General features: G+C 39.5%; 1 protein-coding gene across 3 annotated transcripts in view; it reads right to left on the bottom strand.

Annotated features, from left to right (window-relative positions):
- epb41l3a (erythrocyte membrane protein band 4.1-like 3a) overlaps nucleotides 1-21,099 on the bottom strand; it is a 95,349-nt gene continuing 74,250 nt past the window's right edge. Inside the window, exons 14-25 of one of the 3 annotated variants that reach the window (XM_066682218.1) lie at nucleotides 19,809-19,856; nucleotides 17,821-17,853; nucleotides 16,781-16,969; nucleotides 14,975-15,055; nucleotides 14,097-14,735; nucleotides 11,850-11,978; nucleotides 10,920-11,033; nucleotides 8,740-8,871; nucleotides 7,266-7,364; nucleotides 3,834-3,914; nucleotides 3,409-3,524; nucleotides 1-1,050 (exon numbers count right to left, since the gene is read on the bottom strand). In XM_066682218.1, coding sequence (XP_066538315.1) covers nucleotides 3,414-3,524; nucleotides 3,834-3,914; nucleotides 7,266-7,364; nucleotides 8,740-8,871; nucleotides 10,920-11,033; nucleotides 11,850-11,978; nucleotides 14,097-14,735; nucleotides 14,975-15,055; nucleotides 16,781-16,969; nucleotides 17,821-17,853; nucleotides 19,809-19,856 — 1,656 coding nt within the window. In that variant the 3' untranslated portion in view covers nucleotides 1-1,050; nucleotides 3,409-3,413. The remainder of the gene's footprint in view (nucleotides 1,051-3,408; nucleotides 3,525-3,833; nucleotides 3,915-7,265; nucleotides 7,365-8,739; nucleotides 8,872-10,919; nucleotides 11,034-11,849; nucleotides 11,979-14,096; nucleotides 14,736-14,974; nucleotides 15,056-16,780; nucleotides 16,970-17,820; nucleotides 17,854-19,808; nucleotides 19,857-21,099) is intronic. The other 2 variants (XM_066682215.1, XM_066682217.1) reach the window with 2 other exon arrangements.

The raw sequence follows: 21,099 nt of genomic DNA, 5'->3' as shown, positions 1-21,099 counted from the left end.
CATATTTGCCATTTTATTTCTGCTCATGTGGGAAACACATTCAACATGGACTGCAGCGTATGACAGGATAGTGGTTTAAAAAACACAGGCTAATGAGAAATAATAATAACAATAATAATAAAATGAGAGCACAAACACACATAACTGGAGATGCTTCAGATTCTCTATGCAGTTTATACAATTTAAGGCTCAGGTATGCCACTCTGGGCGTGGACAATTTGGGGTAAACGATTTGAAACTGTGACATTGGGCAGCGGTGACTTTGACTCTGAAACAGTGACAAATGTGGTCACAGTGCCAGGCTTCGTTCAAACAAAACAGACAAAAATACACCATATCTGCCTTTCAGTCAGTAACTTTAAAGGTAAAACATAAAAAACTGACACATAATTCAAGTAAAAACAACGTTTTTCTTCTACTATGTATCATCTACAAAGCGAATGGGTGCAGCATTCATATTCTCATTCGACACGAAGGACGTTCAAAATGATCTTCTGAGGCTGGGGGAGGGATGAGGGGAACAGGAGATGGCGAGTGGCAGGAAGAATGGCACACCTATTGCATGGTTAAATACTGAGTGCTCATACAGATACAGTCTAGTATTGTTATCGTTTTCTTGTTTTTTTTCGTACTGAGCAGTATTCTAATAAATAAAATGCAGGTATTTGTACCAGTACTATTTTCAAAATAGCTGTCACATACATTCATCTCCCTTTAGGAGGAGCACGCAGGGGAGAATGAAATTTACACCGCTGTCATAGAGTATTTCCTAAGAGGTAAATATTTTTTTGTTCTCTTTACAAAAAAAGAAGCAGTTGTTCCCTTGTCATGCAATATTAGTGATCCAGTGATGGATCAGGCTGCCCGGTAGATCTGTAAAAGCGTGTGTGTGTGCGTGTGTGTGTGTTTGTGAGAGGTTACTCCAGCGATGCTCAGATGAAGTAATATCCATTGCTTTATTTGTGGTGCTGTTTCCATAGGCGACTTCATCCTCCATTCTGCAGGGTGTAGACGTGAGTTTTGTCCAGAAAGTGTGAAGAGGCACTAATCCTAGAAACATAGACAAGAAACATTACTACAGTAGCAGAGTACAAAGTAAGGGATCCATCTAGAGGTCTGCAACAAAATCAAAGTGAAATCCAACCCTGACTCTTTGGCCCATACACATGGTATTATTATTACTATCAGATGACCATGGTGGCACTGTGGAGAGCAGGAGGAGTATGAAGATGAGGACATAGCTACATAGCCTTAAGTTGTGAATGTGGGCAAGCTGTCTGCCTTGTGTTTATAGACACACAGATCCAATAAGAATGCTGATTTGGTCTGGGGAGTATACTAGAAAAGCAGGATTGCTCAGTTAGCCAGCTAACTCAATATCTACCCAATGCTGAGGACTGTCAAATAGGATTCTCCTTCAGCTCTGTTCCCATTGGGCAGAGATGAATTTGGGCTTGTTATCTGGCTAAAGGATAGCATTCAGACAAATAGACAATTTGCAGCCAAGCAGACACTGACAGTGATGGATAATGAAGAAATGGTTTAACGCTGTGTTGTTGTGTACATTGAAGTGCTAAATGTAAATCTAAAGAACATTCAGGGGATAGACCTGTATTTTAAAGTGTATTTGAATGGTTTTACCAAACCTACCTGGCAGCACCGACCTACCTATTATAAGCTGTGAGTCGCACTAGCCTAAAGTCCCTGTAGTTAATGCTGCTACAACTTTCTGTTGATCTTAACTAGCCTGGGGAAAAATCTCCATACCAACTTAACAGATAAGCATGTTCATGTGCTCCTCCAAACTAATTCAAATGCATCTATAGACTACAACATTAAAATAGAAAATTTATCACTACAATGGAAAGTTTATCACTACACAAAGAAGAAACTGATGTGTAGCATTGAACTGTATGGAGTATTCATTCATTCATTATCTGTAACTCTTATCCAGTTCAGGGTCACGGTGGGTCCAGAGCCTACCTGGAATCATTGGGCGCAAAGCAAGAATACACCCTGGAGGAGTATGGAGTATTTATTTTTTAATTATTGTAAAGGCCAAGCCAGTTCCATGAGATGTTTTGCATCTACAAATCAATCAACAAAAAACACGAGCCTGATGATGTATGTGAAAAGGAAAAGCCCAAAGCTCAAAACATGACAATTTGCTGGGCCTAGTCAGGGCTGGAACGGGCGGCAGACCTCTAGGAATACAATAAAATGGTTCCTACTGTCACAAGGTGAACAATGGAAATGGTCACTGCATAATTTTTACCACGTTACCAATACCAAAGCATGGCACATAACTACAAGCATAATGTGCCTCTGAATGCTTTGCGTGAATGGTGATTAAACAGCACAAGTTGTTAAAACATAATATGCATACAGCAGTATCAGACGTTTTAAAACGCATGCAGAAATAGTGGGTTTATTAGTCACCTGTGAGGCAAAAACTCCCAAAACATGCTCCATATAGGCCACAGATTTTGACAATAAGAAATATTGCTAGCTAAACCCATTTATAGTAACAACGTTTTCTATAATAGCTAGTATTCCAAACAGATGGTAAAAATCAATATGCAAGACTGGAATCAGCCAGGGCCAGACTTGTAATCAGCCAGCCTATTGTTTTTATTTCTCTAGGCTCTGTAGCAATTTATGACATAAAGGTAAGTGCACTCTCGCTGTGTCTGAATATTGCTGCTGCACCTGTGCTAAAATGTTGCAGCATAATTATGTATGACTTATTTTGCTATTAAGTCAGTTATTTTTAAAGTAGCACTTTAAGCTATGCTTTTTTAAAATGGCACTTTGGTCCATTAGAAAGCATATAATGCTATTTGTATAGCGACTTAAGCAAACTGAAATGTCTGTAAATGTGCGGATAAACTATCGACCTATGTATCTATGTAAATATATATATTAGCAAACAAAGAAATGAGAATTGGCCAAAAGATTCAAGATCAGTGCATCTCTAAACATTGCCATCACAATTAACTTAATCTACCGAGAACTGCTTTAGTCTGCATTACTTCTTATGTCCACCAGGGTGTACTACACTCCTTCAGCATAGGTCCATAAAATAAGGGCCGGTTAATTATAGCATCAGCTTTAAATCCACATCATCTTATTCCATGAATTGCTTATTGTCAAAGCAAAGCAAAACGAAACAAACAAGAAAATCAAAAATTAGTTTTTGTTTAGTTTATAGCATTTCATTCATTCCATGAAGTACAAACTTCAGACTGTCTTCAGGACATGTCTGAATGGGATACAGATGCATAATACAAAATACACACAGCCAGTACAGCTCTGGGGTTAGAATGCTGGGTAAGAGCAGCTCCTGGAGCTTTGAACAATTAGCAAAGCAGCGGATCAGTTTGCAGTCAAGACTGGCTCTTCCCTTACCTTCATCACTCCTCTCCTTCTTCTGGTGTGATTTCAGTCTCTTTGTGGACCACTACTTTGGTCACTGACATGTCTGGGTGTTGCTCTTTGGCTTCTTTAATGGCCTGAGCCAGGGCCTGGCCCCCAGTGCCACCCCGCATTGGCAGAAACAAAGAAGTGTAGGGTTGGCAATGGTGAGAATATTTTCATCAAAATATGGTCAAATCAGTGTGGTGTGGATGTGTGGAGAAAGGGAGAAGTCTTTTGTGTTTCTATTTATTGAGAGTGTTAGATGTTTGATAAACAGAACAGATAAAAAGATAAAGGTGTGGGGCTACTAGTAGTTTTCAGAACACAGTCAAGAGCTCACATTTCTCAGTATTCTGTGCAGTGTTAAAACTGCTGTTATTCTACCCAGATGTTTAATTGAATTGATGAATTCTCACCTCGTCGTGGTCGATGTCTGCATCACCCGAGATGACAATTCTCTTCTCGATTCTTGTTTCTGAGATACCTCCTTTCACAGTCTGACAGGAGAGCAAACACCAGACTTAAGAACACAGTACAACATTTGCAGTAAACAAGAGCACAAACCTCTGATATGTAAACTAAAAGGCAAAGACACGTGATGTAGTAATTAGGGGTACAAACACTGCAAGTCCTGGAGCCCTATTGTTTTTGTTCCGTTTCCTCTTCTTCTTTTTCTTCTCTATCTCAGATGAAACGCGATGGACAGCCCAAGCTGTGAGTCCTACAGACTTGACATTTGGTTAACTGGTAGTAAACCCTCCCGCTACTCAGGTGCAAAGAATCAGCCCGATCAGCCTGATGGTGGCGCTATAGTGATGCAAAACGCGTTGACGTCTGTATCTTTACTTATTGAATTTCACTCATCCTAGGTTTTTCTGCTAGACCAGGGGTATTTAATTAAAATTCCTTAAGGTCCAGTTAGAGAAAATTTCCTTAAGTCAAGTTCTTGAACACGAAAATGTCCACCCTGCATTATGATCAGTGGCTTAGCCTGTATACTGAAGTTGCCTTAGTTGTTCATTCATTCATTCATTATCTGTAACCACTTATCCAGTTCAGGGTCATGGTGGTTCTGAAGCCTACCCGGAATCATTGGGCGCAAGGCAGGAACACACCCTGGAGCGGGCGTCAGTACTTCTAGCCTAGTAGTTGTGACTGGAAATTCAAATTACAATTGCCTTACAGTGTATTTCAACAATATTTGTCAGTTTTCACATGGAATTGGGCAAATTATCAATAAAAATACTCTAAATAATTATCATTTCAAATGAAATACTACACATAAAAATGAAACAATGCTTTAAAAAACTGACAAATTAAATAAAGAATGAATGTACTGTTCTTTTTCCCCAGTAGCATTACAATATCAACTCTCCTTCACTTGCTGCAAAATCAGCATTCTGCTTGGCTCTTTTTGCTGAAGGGTGGAACGTTATCTATAAACAGACCATGTTTAACACTGAAAGAACTTGTGTTCATATTTTTTTATCTATACTATCTCAGGTTTTACTGCACACAACACTGTGGTCCCGAAAGTGTCTCCTAAAAGCTTTTATCTCATCCCATGGGCTATTTTTATTGGCCCCAGAACAGCGGTGTCTGGAGCCCTGCCCTGTAGTCTGCCATTGCCAGACTCTCTAGGGAGAGTCTGGTACTTTTCACCACTTCAAATGTCCAAGAACTGCCTACTACTGCAGTAAAAAATATTTGACTGACATGCAAAAGGACCAATCACAAGTCTGCTATTTTGGCATGATGTGTAGAAGGAGGCAGAGAGCCTGTCATAATGCAACTGGCAGAATCCTGACAGTGAGGCCAGCTTAATGCACTGAAAGTATCAGACTCCCCATCTATATGTGGACGGAGCATCTGTGGCCACCCTGTATGTAGCTGTGTTCCAAAGCCTAGGCATTGAGATAGGACGTGTCCTTGGTAGGACTGTCCTATGAAGATCCTTAGTAACCTAAGTCACACATATGGAATGGTCTAAGGAGGCTGCGCTGTGACGTCTCCGTAAAGGTCTGAAGCACTAACATGACTAAGATCTATGGTACTGTAATATGCCAATAAGCTTATTGATTAAATATGATATAGAAAAAATATTTTAATAAATCAATTACTGTATATTTTCGCTATATATATATATATATATATGCTGTATATATCGCTCCGAACAAAAGCTGCATTTCTAGGCTGTACGCGAAGGGTCCTTTACGTTGGAAAAGCCTTCTATAACATAGTGAAGTAAAATTGCAGCCGAGCTCAGCCACAGTCTAGGCTTTGGAACGCAGCTTGTGTGTCATTTACTCGAGTCACAACGCTCATCATAATGCACAGATTTGATTGGCTGAGTAGCATCACATGATATGTACAACACATATGGTTGGTCTGAAATTCCTGGACCATTAAAAATACCATAATGGCATTAAATACCGTAATGGCTAGAGAAGTTACACCAGATAAAATAAACACATTCACAATGTGTTTCATTCATTCATTATTTGTAACCGCTTATCCAATTCAGGGTCGTGGTGGGTCCAGAGCCTACCTGGAATCATTGGGCGCAAGGCGGGAATACACCCTGGAGGGGGCGTCAGTCCTTCACAGGGCAACACAGACACACACACACACATTCACTCACACCTACGGACACTTTTGAGTCGCCAATCCACCTACCAACGTGTGTTTTTGGACTGTGGGAGAAAACCGGAACACCCGGAGGAAACCCACACGGACACAGGGAGAACACACCACACTCCTCACAGACAGTCTCCCGGAGCGGGAATCGAACCCACAACCTCCAGGTCCCTGGAGCTGTGTGACTGTGACACTACCTGCTGCGCCACCGTGCCGCCCCTGTAAGTTTTTATTCATTATTTTATTCACTTATATTGAATTACCACAGGAACTCATTTATAACTTGAGTTGTTTAGTTTTATAGCACTGTTGGTAATGCAGTTATCCATCTCCTGAGTCTGGAAACATTTCCAGCTTAAGTTGTCTAAAACAACCCCAGATACCTCTACCATTAGCAAAGAGAGAGAGAGAAAGAGAAAGAAAGAGAGAGAGAGACTAGCATACCGGACCAAGCCAGTTTGTTTTGTCATTCATTCACAGACACTGGGGCTTCGTAAACACATTACACCAGTTTCAAGCACACAAACAGATTTTAGAGCTATCAAATGGTGAGGAAACATCTAAATTTTATAAAAAATTGTTTTTTGATTACAATCGTGAACTATGCCTTTAAGTATAAGAAGAGGGAATTATCCAACTGATGAGCTTACTGCAGTCACAAAAGTTTGTTAAAATATTAAAAACAGACATTTTTTACAGCTTAAAACATCACTGTGAATTTTCAGCATCATATCCTTCTTGTTGTTATGTAATAATAGTGAATTACACAGTAATAGTATTACACAGACAATACTATGAAACCGAAGTTTAAGGCTGTAGTTATAAGAGTGAAAAAAGGAACCTTAAGAGGGTTTATACTGAGTTTATGAGTTTATCTCTAATCCTAGTGAGCTGCCGTACTGCCCACTGCCTTCATAAGCAGCTGCCTAAGTAATAAGCATTAGTGAGCAGATTCAGCCATAAAAACAGGTTATTGAGGCACTCTAGTTAGACGGCATTGGCATCAACCAGAACACTTCAGCGGAAACATCTGGAAACAAACCCTACATAATGAATGAAGTAAGCAAGACTGCACACAGCTAATTCACCAGTGTTGAATCAACACTGTTAGTATATTAGCGTTCGTGTAATAATTAAACACTCTCAGTGTTAACTCTAATAGTGTTGTTTTAACACTGGAGAATTTGCTGTGCAGGTTTAGCAGACTGTACCTTGGTGATATGTGTAGTGGTGGTTGTACTGGTGGTCTCAGATGTGATTGTTTGAGCACTCATCAGAATTCCTGGCTCAGTGTCGCCATCTGTGTCACCCTGTCACCAAAATAAAGGAATGAATGACTGAATGAAATATAAAAAAAAAAAAGCCTGGCTGTTGGCAAGCAGACAAATTAGCTGCTCACTTAGGTGCTGCAAAAAAGGAGACATTTATCTGATGCGTATCTGATAGAACAAAATGCAACCATGTCACGCCCTCGTCCTGTCATGTCTGTTTTCCCGGCCATCTGCTCTTTTAGCACATGGCTCAGTTTGTTGTTGTCCATGTCTCCGCCCTTGTCCCGCCTTTTTTCCTCCTCATTGTCAGTGTCCTCGTCAGTGTTGTTTGTAACCCTGCCCCTTCATTATTAGTCTCAGGTGTCCTTGTGTGTATTTAAGTCCCCTTCTCTCACTTCCTCTTGTCAGACATTTTACCTTTGTAGTGTTTCGTGTCCAGTTGTTTCATTTCCAATGTCATAGTCGTATCGCTCCCTTCAGTCTGTCTGTTCCTCGTTTTGTCTCGTCCGTTCCTCGCTTCGTTTCCTCTGTCATTGTTTTGTTTCTCCGTCGTCATTGAGTCTCAAGTCTGTCTGTTTCTGCTTTCCCTCGTTTTGGTTTTTGCTCAAGTCTCTGTCTCGTTATATGTTGTAAATAAAGGTAACTGTGTTTTAGCGTGTGCATCCGTCTCCATCAGTCTGCCCTTCGCGTTTCCCTGACAAACCAGATAAAGCATTCAAAGTATAATCCAGCCAATTCTGTAAACACTGACAATATGTCTAAACACAAATCCAATCAGGTAAAGAAGATCTAAACATTCAATTGAACATTAGAACCTGTATACTGCATCCTTGCCTTTGTGCATATGGATTTGGCAGGTATTTTTAATTAACTAACTGCCAATACATTTTTGATTACAAGTTTTTTCTTCATTAAAATGTAAAACCATTTGAAAAGGAATATACTTCACACTTTAGTGATATTTAATAGAAGCTAAAAATAAAACTAAAAATGACAGTTCAGTTGAAAGCACTGAAGAGTCAGGGGTCTTTATAAATTACGCTGTATAGATTTGACTGGGAAAGCAGAGAAACTCGCATAAATACATTTATCTAGCTGATATTATCTAGGTCAAGGAACAATGAAAATATATTTCTCTGATAAATGTGTCACATCAATGTTTTCATCATCTTCTAGAGCCCTCCAGTTAGGTTTAACTCATTGTCTTTTCGGAGGCCATCTCTGTTAGTCATTGGACACAGGCTCCTACCTTTTTCCCCACACTTGTTTTTGAAAATTAAACCAAACAAACAATTCATTCCAACAATTTAAATAGAAAACAAAATCTACAAATGCAGAGAGCAAAAACAAAGGGTCCCCTTAGCTTCATTATTGCTGCATGCATTACTGTGTGTTGTACAAAACTGGTGTTTACCTGCAGGGCCTCGTATGTTATAGTCTTCATTTCTGTGTGGATCACTGGCATTTCTCGTGCCACCAGCCTCTCCCTCTCACCTGACAACGCACCACCGAAGGTTACAACCTCTGTCTGTAGCAGTGAGGACAACTAGAGAGAGCAGAATAGAGAAAATGGAAATACCCATGTATGCACTCCTACACACACACACACACACACACACACACACACACACACACACACACGCCTTCACATATCACATACAAATTCCACTTGTAGTAGGCATGGAATAATAAAGCATTTATCTAAAAAGTGGCATTCTGCACACAAGAGAGGCTCTCTCTCTCTCTCTCTCTCACACACACACACACACATCTAGCTTATATACAAGTTACAAGTACAACAGCAAATACAAAGCTACTATACTGAATGTTATATAGGGAAAGGAGGCACAGACAAAGATCTGCTCATGAAGAATATTCAGCGCTCTAAATCAGGACATATATTGCAGATACTGTGTAATTTCTGCAATTACTGTGACTGTTTATTGCCACATTGTGTGCAAATACCCAGGAGTCATTAGAGAAATGTTATCAGAGGTCACAGTGTTGAACTGTAAACACATACGGAACTCGAACACCACCTAATTTACTAAACGTAAAATCACACGACAACTAAGCATTACATATTTCAGTGTCATTTGTTACCGCTTCATTCGTTTCTGGAAACTGGCTGTCATTTTTCTCAAAGAAATATACCAGAAAAAGTTCAGTCTTAGAAGTTGGTTGCATATTATTCTTTTCACGACCCAATAATCTCAATCACAGTGTGATGCTGAGGTCTAGGTTTGGCTAATTTAGATCAGAAATGAAAAATGTAACCTCAAAAACACTGACTTTTAAAATGGAACCTGGTAACTGTATTTTTTTCTAATTGAATTTTCTTTAACATAGGGGTTATTGCAAAAAGAATCCCTAGCTGATTTCTGCCTTGTGCCTTCTCACAAAGGGGTATATCCACAAGAGATGAGGGAGGGTCTGAGAACAAGATCTAGTTAGAGGGAATTTGTGATGGTGTATGCATCAGTGTATATTTTGCATGCGCACACACACTCAAAGTGGTCCTGTCAAACATCTCCACATCTGTCAAGCTCCTATTGTAGCCCAGCTCAGGTGAAGCATGGACCAGGTTCACTAGCCTTATTCTGCATTACAGTTATTTCTTTTAAGCCTTAGAATACTTTGTTACTACAAAATAGCAAGTATAGAAATTAACTATACTTGCATTTAAATTCTAGATTTACAGGTTTGATCCTGTACTTGACTTTAGATGCAAAACAGATCCTGGAGCTGTCTTGTATCACTCTGTCTTTCTTAGTTTCAAAATGCTCTGCATGTGGTGCCTGTCAGTGCTTTGTATCAATGACACACCTTAGTTGTGGTTTCATCAAATTAACAGTACACATTTGAGTGCAATTTGGAAAGAACAGCCCTGCTAATTAGGAATTATTAACAACATATTAAATCATGTCTTTGTAACTATTCAAAAGTCTGGTTTCTAAAATTTAAAACTCTCAGCAGAGACTGGAGTGGAGTTCCTTGTTCACTGATGCACACACTGACACTGTTTCACTGTAGATCTACCACGTCACAGTGATACTAACTGCTTGAATTACAACAGAGGGGAAGTGTCGAGGGATTGAAGGCTTTGGTGTTGAGGAGTGGAGAAAAAGCCTGGGATCTGTGGGTTCGGGACTGCTGGGCTGGGCAGGGCTGAAAATACAGGGTCACCTCTAAGGTGGATGTATTGAATTCTACCTCCTCAGTATGGCCCTCAGCATCCCCCCTCTGCTCTGAGAGTTTGACAGGAGAGCAGGGTGCCATATTGGGTGACTGATCTCCTGATCCTGCCTTATCATCATCATCATCAGTGGACAGAGAGAAGCTTCCTCCTCCTGATTCACTGTCGCTGGGCGAGGGGGGCCGGGCAGTGTCTGTGGGGCTTAGTGGCCCGTCGAATTTAGCAGAGGCCACGCTGGCTGAGTCGCTGGTGGTCTCATCTGAGTCTGTGTCAGATTCGGACTGGTCAGAGACATGCACAGAGCCACGGAGCTGGTCACGGGTGTCGGCACAAACCTCCGCTGTACTTATAGAAACGTCAGGCTCCATGGGCTCAGCTGTAGAAATGAGGGGCTCTACCTGCGACTGTTCGGGTCTCTCCTGCTGCTTATCAGCTGTCTGCATTTCGCTTCTTGACTCGTCTATTTCCAGAGATGTTCGGGTATATGCCGTCCTCTCTGGACCTTTAGAAGTCTACAATAGAACACAAAGAATCCAATTTCAGGGGCTAGGATAAGCACGAGGTGGGATATCTCCAGATGCTTTTTTTAACACAGTAACAGAATAAACCATTTCTAATATCTATTTTGCAGAGCCACATTTGAAGCTGTTGTTATATATTCTATACATCTGTTGAATTCCATATTAAGGACTACAATCATCTGGTCATATACCTGAAAGCAGGGCACAAACTAACATCTTCATATTTTAACAGCAATCAGGTAGTAAGCAGCCTGCTACATATTGTAAGTCACCACTCGCTGCTTTTCTGATAAATTGTTTCTAAACAGTAGGAGATGGAAACAAAACCGATATTGTTCTTTGTATCAGAGTTGTTTCTTCTTGTGATACCAAATACATTAATATTACTCCAAATAAATGTAAAATGTATTAGCAAAGAAAAAAATGCTATAGCTTGTTCCCCACTGTCCCCTCCTTGGCTAGTACTGTGACTGTGAATACAGCTTCGGCACACATTCCTTGTCCTCATAAACCTGTCATTTGTTTATGGCCAATGGAAGGATAATGGATGGGCTGAGACAACAAGATATAGTGAACAGAGACAAAGTGCAATGAGGACACGGGGACACACAGGTCGATAAAAGCATACAATATGCTTGGCTGCATATCAACACGTCAAGGCATAACTATGTTCAAGGTAGCCTTAACCATTATGAAAATATAATCCGCCTAGCGCCAGAAATGTTTCCCCGTTCAGGGATTTATCAAATTCTGTTTTACTATTCCCCAAGCTATATGTATTTAAACACTCTCTCTAGTGTAGTCCACCTTAAAGAAGGCCTGATTTTGCACGGTGGTTGGAGAGGATGAGGCCCAGCTGCGTGTGCTGATCTGTTCGCGAGCAGACTGCAGCAAAGCAGTGAGCTCTGGAGACATCTCATCAAACGTGGGCTTAGGCTGAGCGTGCACGCACACACACACACACAGAAACACATACACACACACAAAGGGGTGAAGGGTTAAGACACACACAGACACACATAGTAAGATGACAGATTTTTGTTATGACAGCGAAAGTAGACACTTCACAAATAAAGACTTTTATCATGTTGAGTGAAGCTTTAAAAACGCAAAAGGCATCTACATTCAAGGGTATTCATAAGAGAGGCAATGTTCCCTTATGAGCCAAACAGCTGCATTGGTTTTGCCAAGCCATGCACCACAAGATTTGTTTAAAAACAAGGCCTGTACTCAGTTAATTAATATAAGACACTGAGTTAACACAATGTTAAAAAGATAAGTAGGATAAATTATATTTTTAGACCTTACATTATTTATTTTTCAAAATATATTGTCGTAATATATTGTAAGGACCACTACAGGACGGGTGTAATTTGTGTGGTGGATCATTCTCAGTGATGCTGTGACACTGACACAGTGAGGCAGTGTGTTAGTGTGTGTTGCACTGGTACAAGTGGATCAGACACAGCAGTGCTGCTGGAATTTTAAAACACTGTCCACTCACTCTGTTACACACACCCACCTTGCTGGTCCACCTTGTAGATGTAAAGTCAGAGACACTAGCTTTTTAGGTCATCATCTAGTCCTTCATCAGTGGACACAGGATGCTGTCGGCTAAACATTTTTGATTAGTGGTCTATTCTGAGTCCAGCAGTAACACTGAGGGCTTTCAAAACTCCAGTAGCACTGCTGTGTCTGATCCACTTGTACCAGCACAACACACGTTTATATACAATAGTGTCACAGCTCTGAGAACTATCCAACACCCAAATCACACCTGCTCTGTGGTGGTCGTGACCATTGAAGAACAGGGTGAAATGGGGATAAGAAAGTACGCAAAGAAACAGGTGGACTACAGTCTGTAATTGGAACGCTACATAGTGTATGGTGTGCATGATGAGTGGAGCTGGAAAAATGAACAGTGGTTATGAGTGTAGATACAAGGTAGGTGTTACTAATCCAGTGCTAGTGAATGCATATATATATATATATATATATATATATATATATATATATATATATGTATGTTCCTGTCTTTGTCTGGACTTTAAGTCTTAGTCTTGACTTTGACACAGCTTTAATTGTCTTGACTACTAATAACTACTAAACATAAATACACCACAACTTAGAGTCCAATATCGTGTATGTTAAAGCTAAAAAAAATTACAATACAACAGCAGTCTCAGCAATTGCACATACATTTCCATGCTACATGTACTCCTGTATGCAGTCTCATTATTTCTGCCTGGATATTAGGTTCTTTTAGATTTGTGGTTAATACAGAGGTGGTTTGGTTACAAATCGCTCAGTGCTACATTACAACAGAGAAAGTTTCTTTTTTTAAAGTGAGCAGCAAAGCTCAAGCCAATATTTCATAGCTAAGAAATAACATCTCTCAACTCCACAGGGACACACTCTAATTGAGATACTGCAGCCTTCTCTTTCATGACCTATGAATTCCAGATCACAAAGGCTGCAAAAAAGTGGAATTACATCAGTATGCTGGGTTCAGTGTACTCTCTTATGAATAGAGCCCTCATCATTCCACATCAAGCAGCATAAACTTCAGAGAAAACTCAAAAGGAAAATCTCCACTATCTCTACAAACTGTGACTGCAGCCACAGACATTCCACTTATGTGACTGGCAGCAGGGGGTTTATATAAATAAATAAATAAATAATAATAATAAAAATAAAACAAATACAAAGCTGCTTGTTTGTGTGCCCAAATGAAGCAAGCCAAAGCAGGTCAAAGCTGGTTTCATAATGCGACAGACTTGGCATTAAAAACAGGAGTGACAACAAATTCCATGGTGAGGGATTTGTGTCCGAAATCGAAAGAAAGTTAAAAACTCTAGCAAACTGATAGAACAAAAGACACATCCAGAGCATTCATAACCATCTAGTGAGAGCAAAGCACTGGCTTTTTCTGAGTAATTCATTCTTTTTGTCTGTTTTTGAAAGCCAGGCCAGGGGGAGCTGGAGGGCACTGGGACAAATGGGCAGCACATGGTGGGAAGAGTGCTGGAATTATCGGTGTAGGTGTTATACTACCACTCTGGCTGTTGGGGAAGTTTTTGTGAGATAGTAGCTTGAACCAGGGCTAAGGTCCATCTGTGTTTTCACTGGAGATCTGCCTGGAGACCTAAGTGGAGATCTCAGTGGGGACCTATGAGGAGATCGTGGCGTAGGGGGTGCCCCATCCGTCAGCAGTCTTAATTCCGACCTCTTTGCACCCTCAGTTACCTCACCGGAGCGGATGGCCACCACAGTCTGCAAAACGCCCTCTGTAGGCTCAGAGGGAGATGGGGTCTTTGCTTCTTTTATGGTGATCACTGGTGCGGCAATGGCTTCTGTCACTATGAGGGCTGCAGGCTCATACTCAGTAGAAACTGGAATTATCTTTACAGCACTGGTCTGGTCTAACAGCTTTTTCTTCTCTGCTGAGAGTGACGGGGAAGGGAGGTCACTCTCTGAGGTCACGGCAACGATCTTTCCCGAGGTGGTGTCGTAGGACTTGCCAATCTCTATTCCTGCTGCCACAGCACCATCTGGATGTTTAAGAGCTATGTCCCCCAAAGCTTCATCGGCCGTTACAGTGCTAGTAACGCCCACTAGTTTGTAGCTGACAACGTTTGTCTTTTCTGGAACCTGAGGAGGAATCTTGTTTATAATTACCCAACCATCAGACTCCTACATATGAGATACAAAGAGGCGTGTTAGGCAGCTCTGGAAAAGACGCAGGAAAGTTAGTCACACTTAAAGCAAATGCAAGATTTGGTTTATTAGTATTTTATTCTTTTTTCCAGTCGATGACCACACAAATCGATACTTGAGGACCAGTGCATCACAGGTTTAACACCACTTTTTCTCCACATAATTCTAAAAAAGTGTTCGCCGCTTAAATAGACTCTATTTAAGAGGTTACATACCACGTCAACTTTACTGTCCTGCACGTCTTTTCCTCCTGCAGCTTCCTCCTTCTCACCCACAGCTTTTGAATCTTCTTTGGTCTGCAGGCATGATTAGAACATTTGAAAATTAGTCACATATGATGGTATGTGACTCATAGACATGCCTGATACTAATTTTACCCTGTTATTCAACAATAAAAAGGGTTAGTGAAGTATTTCAAACAAATGTAACCAATGTAAACTGACCCCTGTAATCAAATGTATAAAACATTTAAGTCTGATATCTGCCAGAAAATAAAGAAAAAAGCTTAAAATATCTACTGTGAGGTTGTTTATATGTTTTTGCATATACAGTGGAACCTCTATTTACGAACGCCTATACTAATGAACTTTCCAAGATACGAACCGGGCATTTGAATATTTTTTGCCTCCACCAACAAACCATGACTCTAGAAACGAACCCGAGCCTCTGCCGAGCCGGCGGCTGGAAATGGCCACTGACCCCAACAGGCGAGTCTCCCAGCGCCCAGACTTGAGTGAGCTTTTACGATTAGCAAATTGTAGTTTTAGCAATTTAGCATTAGTGTAAATAGCAGACATCGAAATTCGTTCCATATTCACCCACCTACTCTCCGTTATTCCACCCACCCCCCACCTCCCGTCATACAGCCAAGTGCCTGTGTTACTCCTCCAGCCAGTCGTCACGTCTTCAAGGTAGCGATGTGTAACCACTTAAAACTTTATTTCTTTTTTATTACTGTTACCACTGTATTTCTTTTTTATTTTTAGTAACGCTACATGTATTTTTTTTTTACTAATTCGAGGGTGTTGTAAACATATATCAGTGCAAAAAGGGTGACTGTTGGGGTGGGGGCTGGAACGCATTCATTGCTTTTCCATTATTTTAAATGGGGAAAATTGACTCGAGAAATGAACTTTCCTACTTACGAACCGGGTCATGGAACGGATCAAGTTTGTAGGTAGAGGTTCCACTGTACTTTTAAAAATTAAATTTGATTTAAGTTAATGAGCATCCAATTACTTGTCACTGAGATATATATGTATCTTGTTGACAATGCTTTTAATACTATTTAACTTTGACAACAGCCATCATTGATAATTCTTCATTCATAAAGCAGCAGCAGCACTGATTTGGCCTGTTCTCGGTACTGAATTCACTTCAGTTAGTATTCTAGATGACTCACAAACAAAAGCATAAAAGCAGAGCCAAAATTAGTTACAGACAAATAATTGAACAAAACATCCCAGGGTTGATGTATTTGATCAATACACAGGTCAGTACACATCAACATAAAGGAATTATCAACAAAAGAGTGCTATTCACATAGATAGTGAGTCTGAATCCACTGCAAAATATAAAAATTACTTTTCCTAAGATAAGAAAGGCTGTTTGAGGCTTTCTCTGCCTCTGATTTCTCTGATCTTTATGGGAATCATTTGCTGCTATCTCATTTACAGAAAAAAATCAATGCTGCCGTTTTTTCGTGGCAAATAGTTCACTGCTCTTATCTGAGGCTACGCCCCTTCCATTCACTTCCATTTCGAGAAGCATAATTTTTTAAAACAAGCCTCCATCTCCCCAGCATCTGTCAGCTGCTGCTGTTGCTGCACTAATGTCTCAAGGTTAAGGGCACTGAGTGTAATTCAGGCTGTATGAAACACATTCAACACATCATCCTGAGAACGCTCCAGAAAGAATTCATTTGTCTGAGAGCCACAGCGTCAAAATATAAGACAATACGAAATGTGTCTGAGTAGTTAGTGTGATGGTAGCCGAGAGGTGGGATTGTTATCTGTGCTTACATCCTCAGGCACTAAAGGCTCAATCATAGGGGCTTCATCCAGCCGGGGGGATCGCAGAGGGGACGAAGAAAGGCGCTTCTCCCACTCCGTAAGGCCAGATTTATCAACACCTCCTTCCAGGAAAGTCCTTTTTAGCTCACTTATATTGGTCTGGTGTTTGAGAAATTCATCGGGTGTTTTCTCCACCTCCTGAGATAAGGATAGAATAAAGATTTTTGATGTTTTAAAATTTACAGACAGTGTAACTGCAAAAATGAATACAAGGAAGACTGAGTAAAACATAACACAATTTTAATATTAATCTGAATATTTATCCTTTGGAAAAACTGAAGCAGTTGTGAACTCGTCACTAAATATGGCAGCTGATATTTGCTGTTGGTGAAGAGAGCATGCCTCTTCAGACAGGTCCTCAAACAGAACCACAACTGCAACATTGGAGTAATGCTCATTACATTTATGTTAGCGCTACAGCAATAAAGCACTATGCACAATTAACCACTTGCACACTGCTAGTAACTGAGGGAGCAAGATAAGTTGAACGCAATTCAAAAACAAAACAAATATTAGAGGATAAAATATTAACATTTATCACGTTTAAATACTTTGGTTAACTATGTTAACAGATTTCATGAGATTAGCAAAGCCCAAGCTGCATATTCACAGCACACATCTCTGGATTTTGAGTGTTTTTTTAAAGCCAAACTCCAAGCACCACAATCACAATCCTTACCAACCTCCAGCATCAGCCTACTATGTCTGATAAACACATTTTCTCCTTTTATTCGCCTTACAAAACTGGGCTGGGGAGAGAAAGACAGCTATTATTCTCTGAGAGAGCTTCCTATAATCATGAATGAATGATGGGCTTAGTAAATGTGCTGCTGTTATCGCTCTGTCTTATAACATGTTGCTCCTGAGCAGATGCTGAATTTGAATCTCCTAACACAAGTGCCAGCAACCACATATAGATACCGGAATGGACACATTTTATGCACAAAGCTATATTTAAGTGTAATGGCGTATGCAGACAGCATCCTCACCTGTGTTTTGATAGACTCTTCCTCCTGGTCTGACTGTGGACAGAAAACAAGACATTCTCATATCAGTGAAACAGGAGCAACATCAGCAAATAAGCAGCAAAACTAGGGATGCACAAATATTGAAATCTACAGAAACTGCCATTCAGATTTTTAATGCATTTTAATGACTCTATTGAAAAAGGCTTGACATATTTATAAAAATATATATATTTTATAAATAATATTCAAATATTTGCAATTTATTTATAGCAATATTCAAATAATGAATAAAAAATACAAGAATAAATAGAAGATTAAAAACCCTTATCTCCAGTAAATACTGCAGTATTTTGGCTAAATATAAAAAGAATGCAACAACATATTCATATTAAAATGAAGGAGGTTGCTTCCATATCAGTTTCACAAATACATCGTTTTTTAAAATATAAGACTTAATTCTTAAAATATTGACTTTAATATCAAACTATTATAATTTTATTACTAAATTCTAATAAACCTAAAGCACTGCCATACAATATTAATAAAGAAATGTTTATGAAAACTGAGACTAATTTTACATGGAGTAGCATTAGTAAAATTAATATCTATGGGGTTACATATGCAGTAAAACTAATTAACCCTGATATTTTAGCACACTAATCCAGCATCACCTACACATTCTTCACTTCATGTTCACCAAGTAGAAAATTCTGATTTGAAATATCAATCAAATCCAAAAATAATTAGATTCTTTTTTAAGCAACTATCTGCTGATATCATCAGGCATCCCTGCATGTCTGCATATGAAGTAATTAGAGATTACAATTTATAAATAAATAAATAAATAAATACCACAGAGAAAATTCACAGTTGTGACAGGATAAATGTGTGATGGATGATGGCTGAATTATGTCTAATGGAATACTGTAATTTTGCTATGTTTTCATTAGTCATTCTACTGCGGACAAATCTGTGGTTTAAGTGCCATCAGGATCAAATAATACAAAATACAAAATTAACTAGCTGCAGAGCAACACAGCCAACTGTAATGGGTCTAAACTAATGAAGCGTGAAGCCTGTTTGTAGCAGTGCTGTCTTTATTGTGTGACTGTCATGTTGGGGTTCTCTCTGTAAACAGCCAAATTTAGAGAAATTATTTGGATCTTTTTTATTTTCCTTCCAAAATAAACTTGCTAGTTGCAGGTACTGGGTCTGTCTTTTACTGTTAATTTCTAGAGACAGCCATAAAAAAATCTTGGAACATAAAAGTAATCTGGAACATAAAACACTTCAGGTTAAAAGAGAAATAAAAATGTTATATATCATTCATTCATTCTCTGTAAGCGTTTATCCAATTCAGGGTCGTGGTGGGTCCAGAGCCTACCTGGAATCATTGGGCGCAAGGCGAGAATACACCCTGGAGGGGGCGCCAGTCCTTCACAGGGCAACACAGACACACACACATTCACTCACACACTCACACCTATGGACACTTTTGAGTCGCCAATCCACCTACCAACGTGTGTTTTTGGACTGTGGGAGGAAACCGGAGCGTTATATATTATATATATTAAAAATAATTAAAATATATATATTAACCAATAATATCATGTTCAATCCTCATTTATAATCACAGAAACAAACAAACAAAACGGATAATGTATTATAATTTCTGATTCATCTTGACTTTGCATATAAAACTGAAGATAACTGGGGTAATTGTGATATATGCACGAAAATAAGTTGCAAACAGATGCCAGTATATTAAAACAGGGTCAGCCAGCATGAATTGATATACTATAATAAATACATTTAAATGGGCTGATAATGTTCAACAAGGACACAAATGATGTATCAATGATGTGAAAAACAATAGCACACTCAATGTCACTAAATGAATGTGAGATAAAAGCTCCTCTTGTGGTGTAACTCCAAACAGTGAACAACTAAGTTGCAAACCAGTTCCATGAGGTGGTTTGCATCTAAAATAATAAGCCTGTATCACAAACCTCAGTAGCTGTTAGTTCACCATCGATAGCAGTGTCTGTAAAGTCAGTCTATTGTACAAAAAGTGCACGTCCATTCGAAAGCATAAACAGAGACAGAAAACAAATCTATTAGCTCTCAAATATTAGTGAAAAATTACAACACTTCACAGTATTTTTACATTCACGAGGCAGAGAAAGGCAATTATATTGCTGAAATCATAGTGGAGGGGATTAAGAAGTAAAAGGCATGACCTCATTGCATTACATCCATTAAACAATTAGAAGAGAGTGCAATAAATGATGATTCATACAGACTTAGTTGGGGCTTTTGTTATTGCTCCATGACTGTGTAGTTATGAGCATGCTGACCATCTTAACTTTACCTCATTTTGAGCAGAAAAATAATAACATTACTTTCAATAAGCAGTGAACGTAAACATTCCATTGACTAAGAAAGCTTACTGATGGTTCCTGGCAATAACGATTCTGAATTAAATACTGACCATTTGAAGGTGCACCCATTGCTAACATGTTTGTATAAACCCCCACAGAAAGCATTGACCAAAAGCTGAGTCAGCTACAGGGTACCAAGCCACCTAGAATTACGCAGTTGTGGCACTGGTTTCCCTTGTGTGCTAACCTTCATTTGATCCAGATTTAATCAAAATTATAGTTTGAAGCATAAAGCAATGTTTACAATTTTCTTTCAGCTGTGGTAGATGACATTTCTTTATGCAGTGAAAATTATTCTGACAGCATCAAGCATTATTAATGCCAAAGACTTGATTAAAAGGAAATCTAATTTCTATACATTAAAGGTCAAGTTAGAAAAAAAGGCAACAACATTGGACCAGAGCATCCCCTCACAAAGCTGAACAAGTAACTGAATGATGGAGTGACTGCAGAAGAGACATGCAAGCCTAGACAAAAGGATCTGTTCTGCCTCACTAGGTCAGATGAAAGAGAGCGTCTAGGCGCAGCTGTAATACTATGGCATACATCACACCAGCTGATCGAACTGCTGTTCTCCTTGACTGGGATCTGTTAAAACATGTCATCTTAGAAAGATCGTCATGCTGTTTTGGCTTGTGCCATCTACAGGCTGAATGAACAGCTGAACATATATTTTGTGTCAGTAATACTACAGCGATGTTGTGAAGAAATAAAAGTCTATAGAAACACCATTTCTGTTGCTATAACAACTTTAGGGGGCAGTGGTAAGTGATGTTGGTTTATATGAGTTGTTTGTCAAGTTGTTTCTGTCTTTAAAAGCTGGTTGAACAAATAAAGTGACAGATAAAAGGAAGCACAG

This window comes from Hoplias malabaricus, chromosome 10 (assembly GCF_029633855.1).
Source record: "Hoplias malabaricus isolate fHopMal1 chromosome 10, fHopMal1.hap1, whole genome shotgun sequence".
Lineage (NCBI taxonomy): Eukaryota > Metazoa > Chordata > Actinopteri > Characiformes > Erythrinidae > Hoplias > Hoplias malabaricus.
This window is presented reverse-complemented; position numbering and strand designations above follow the sequence as displayed.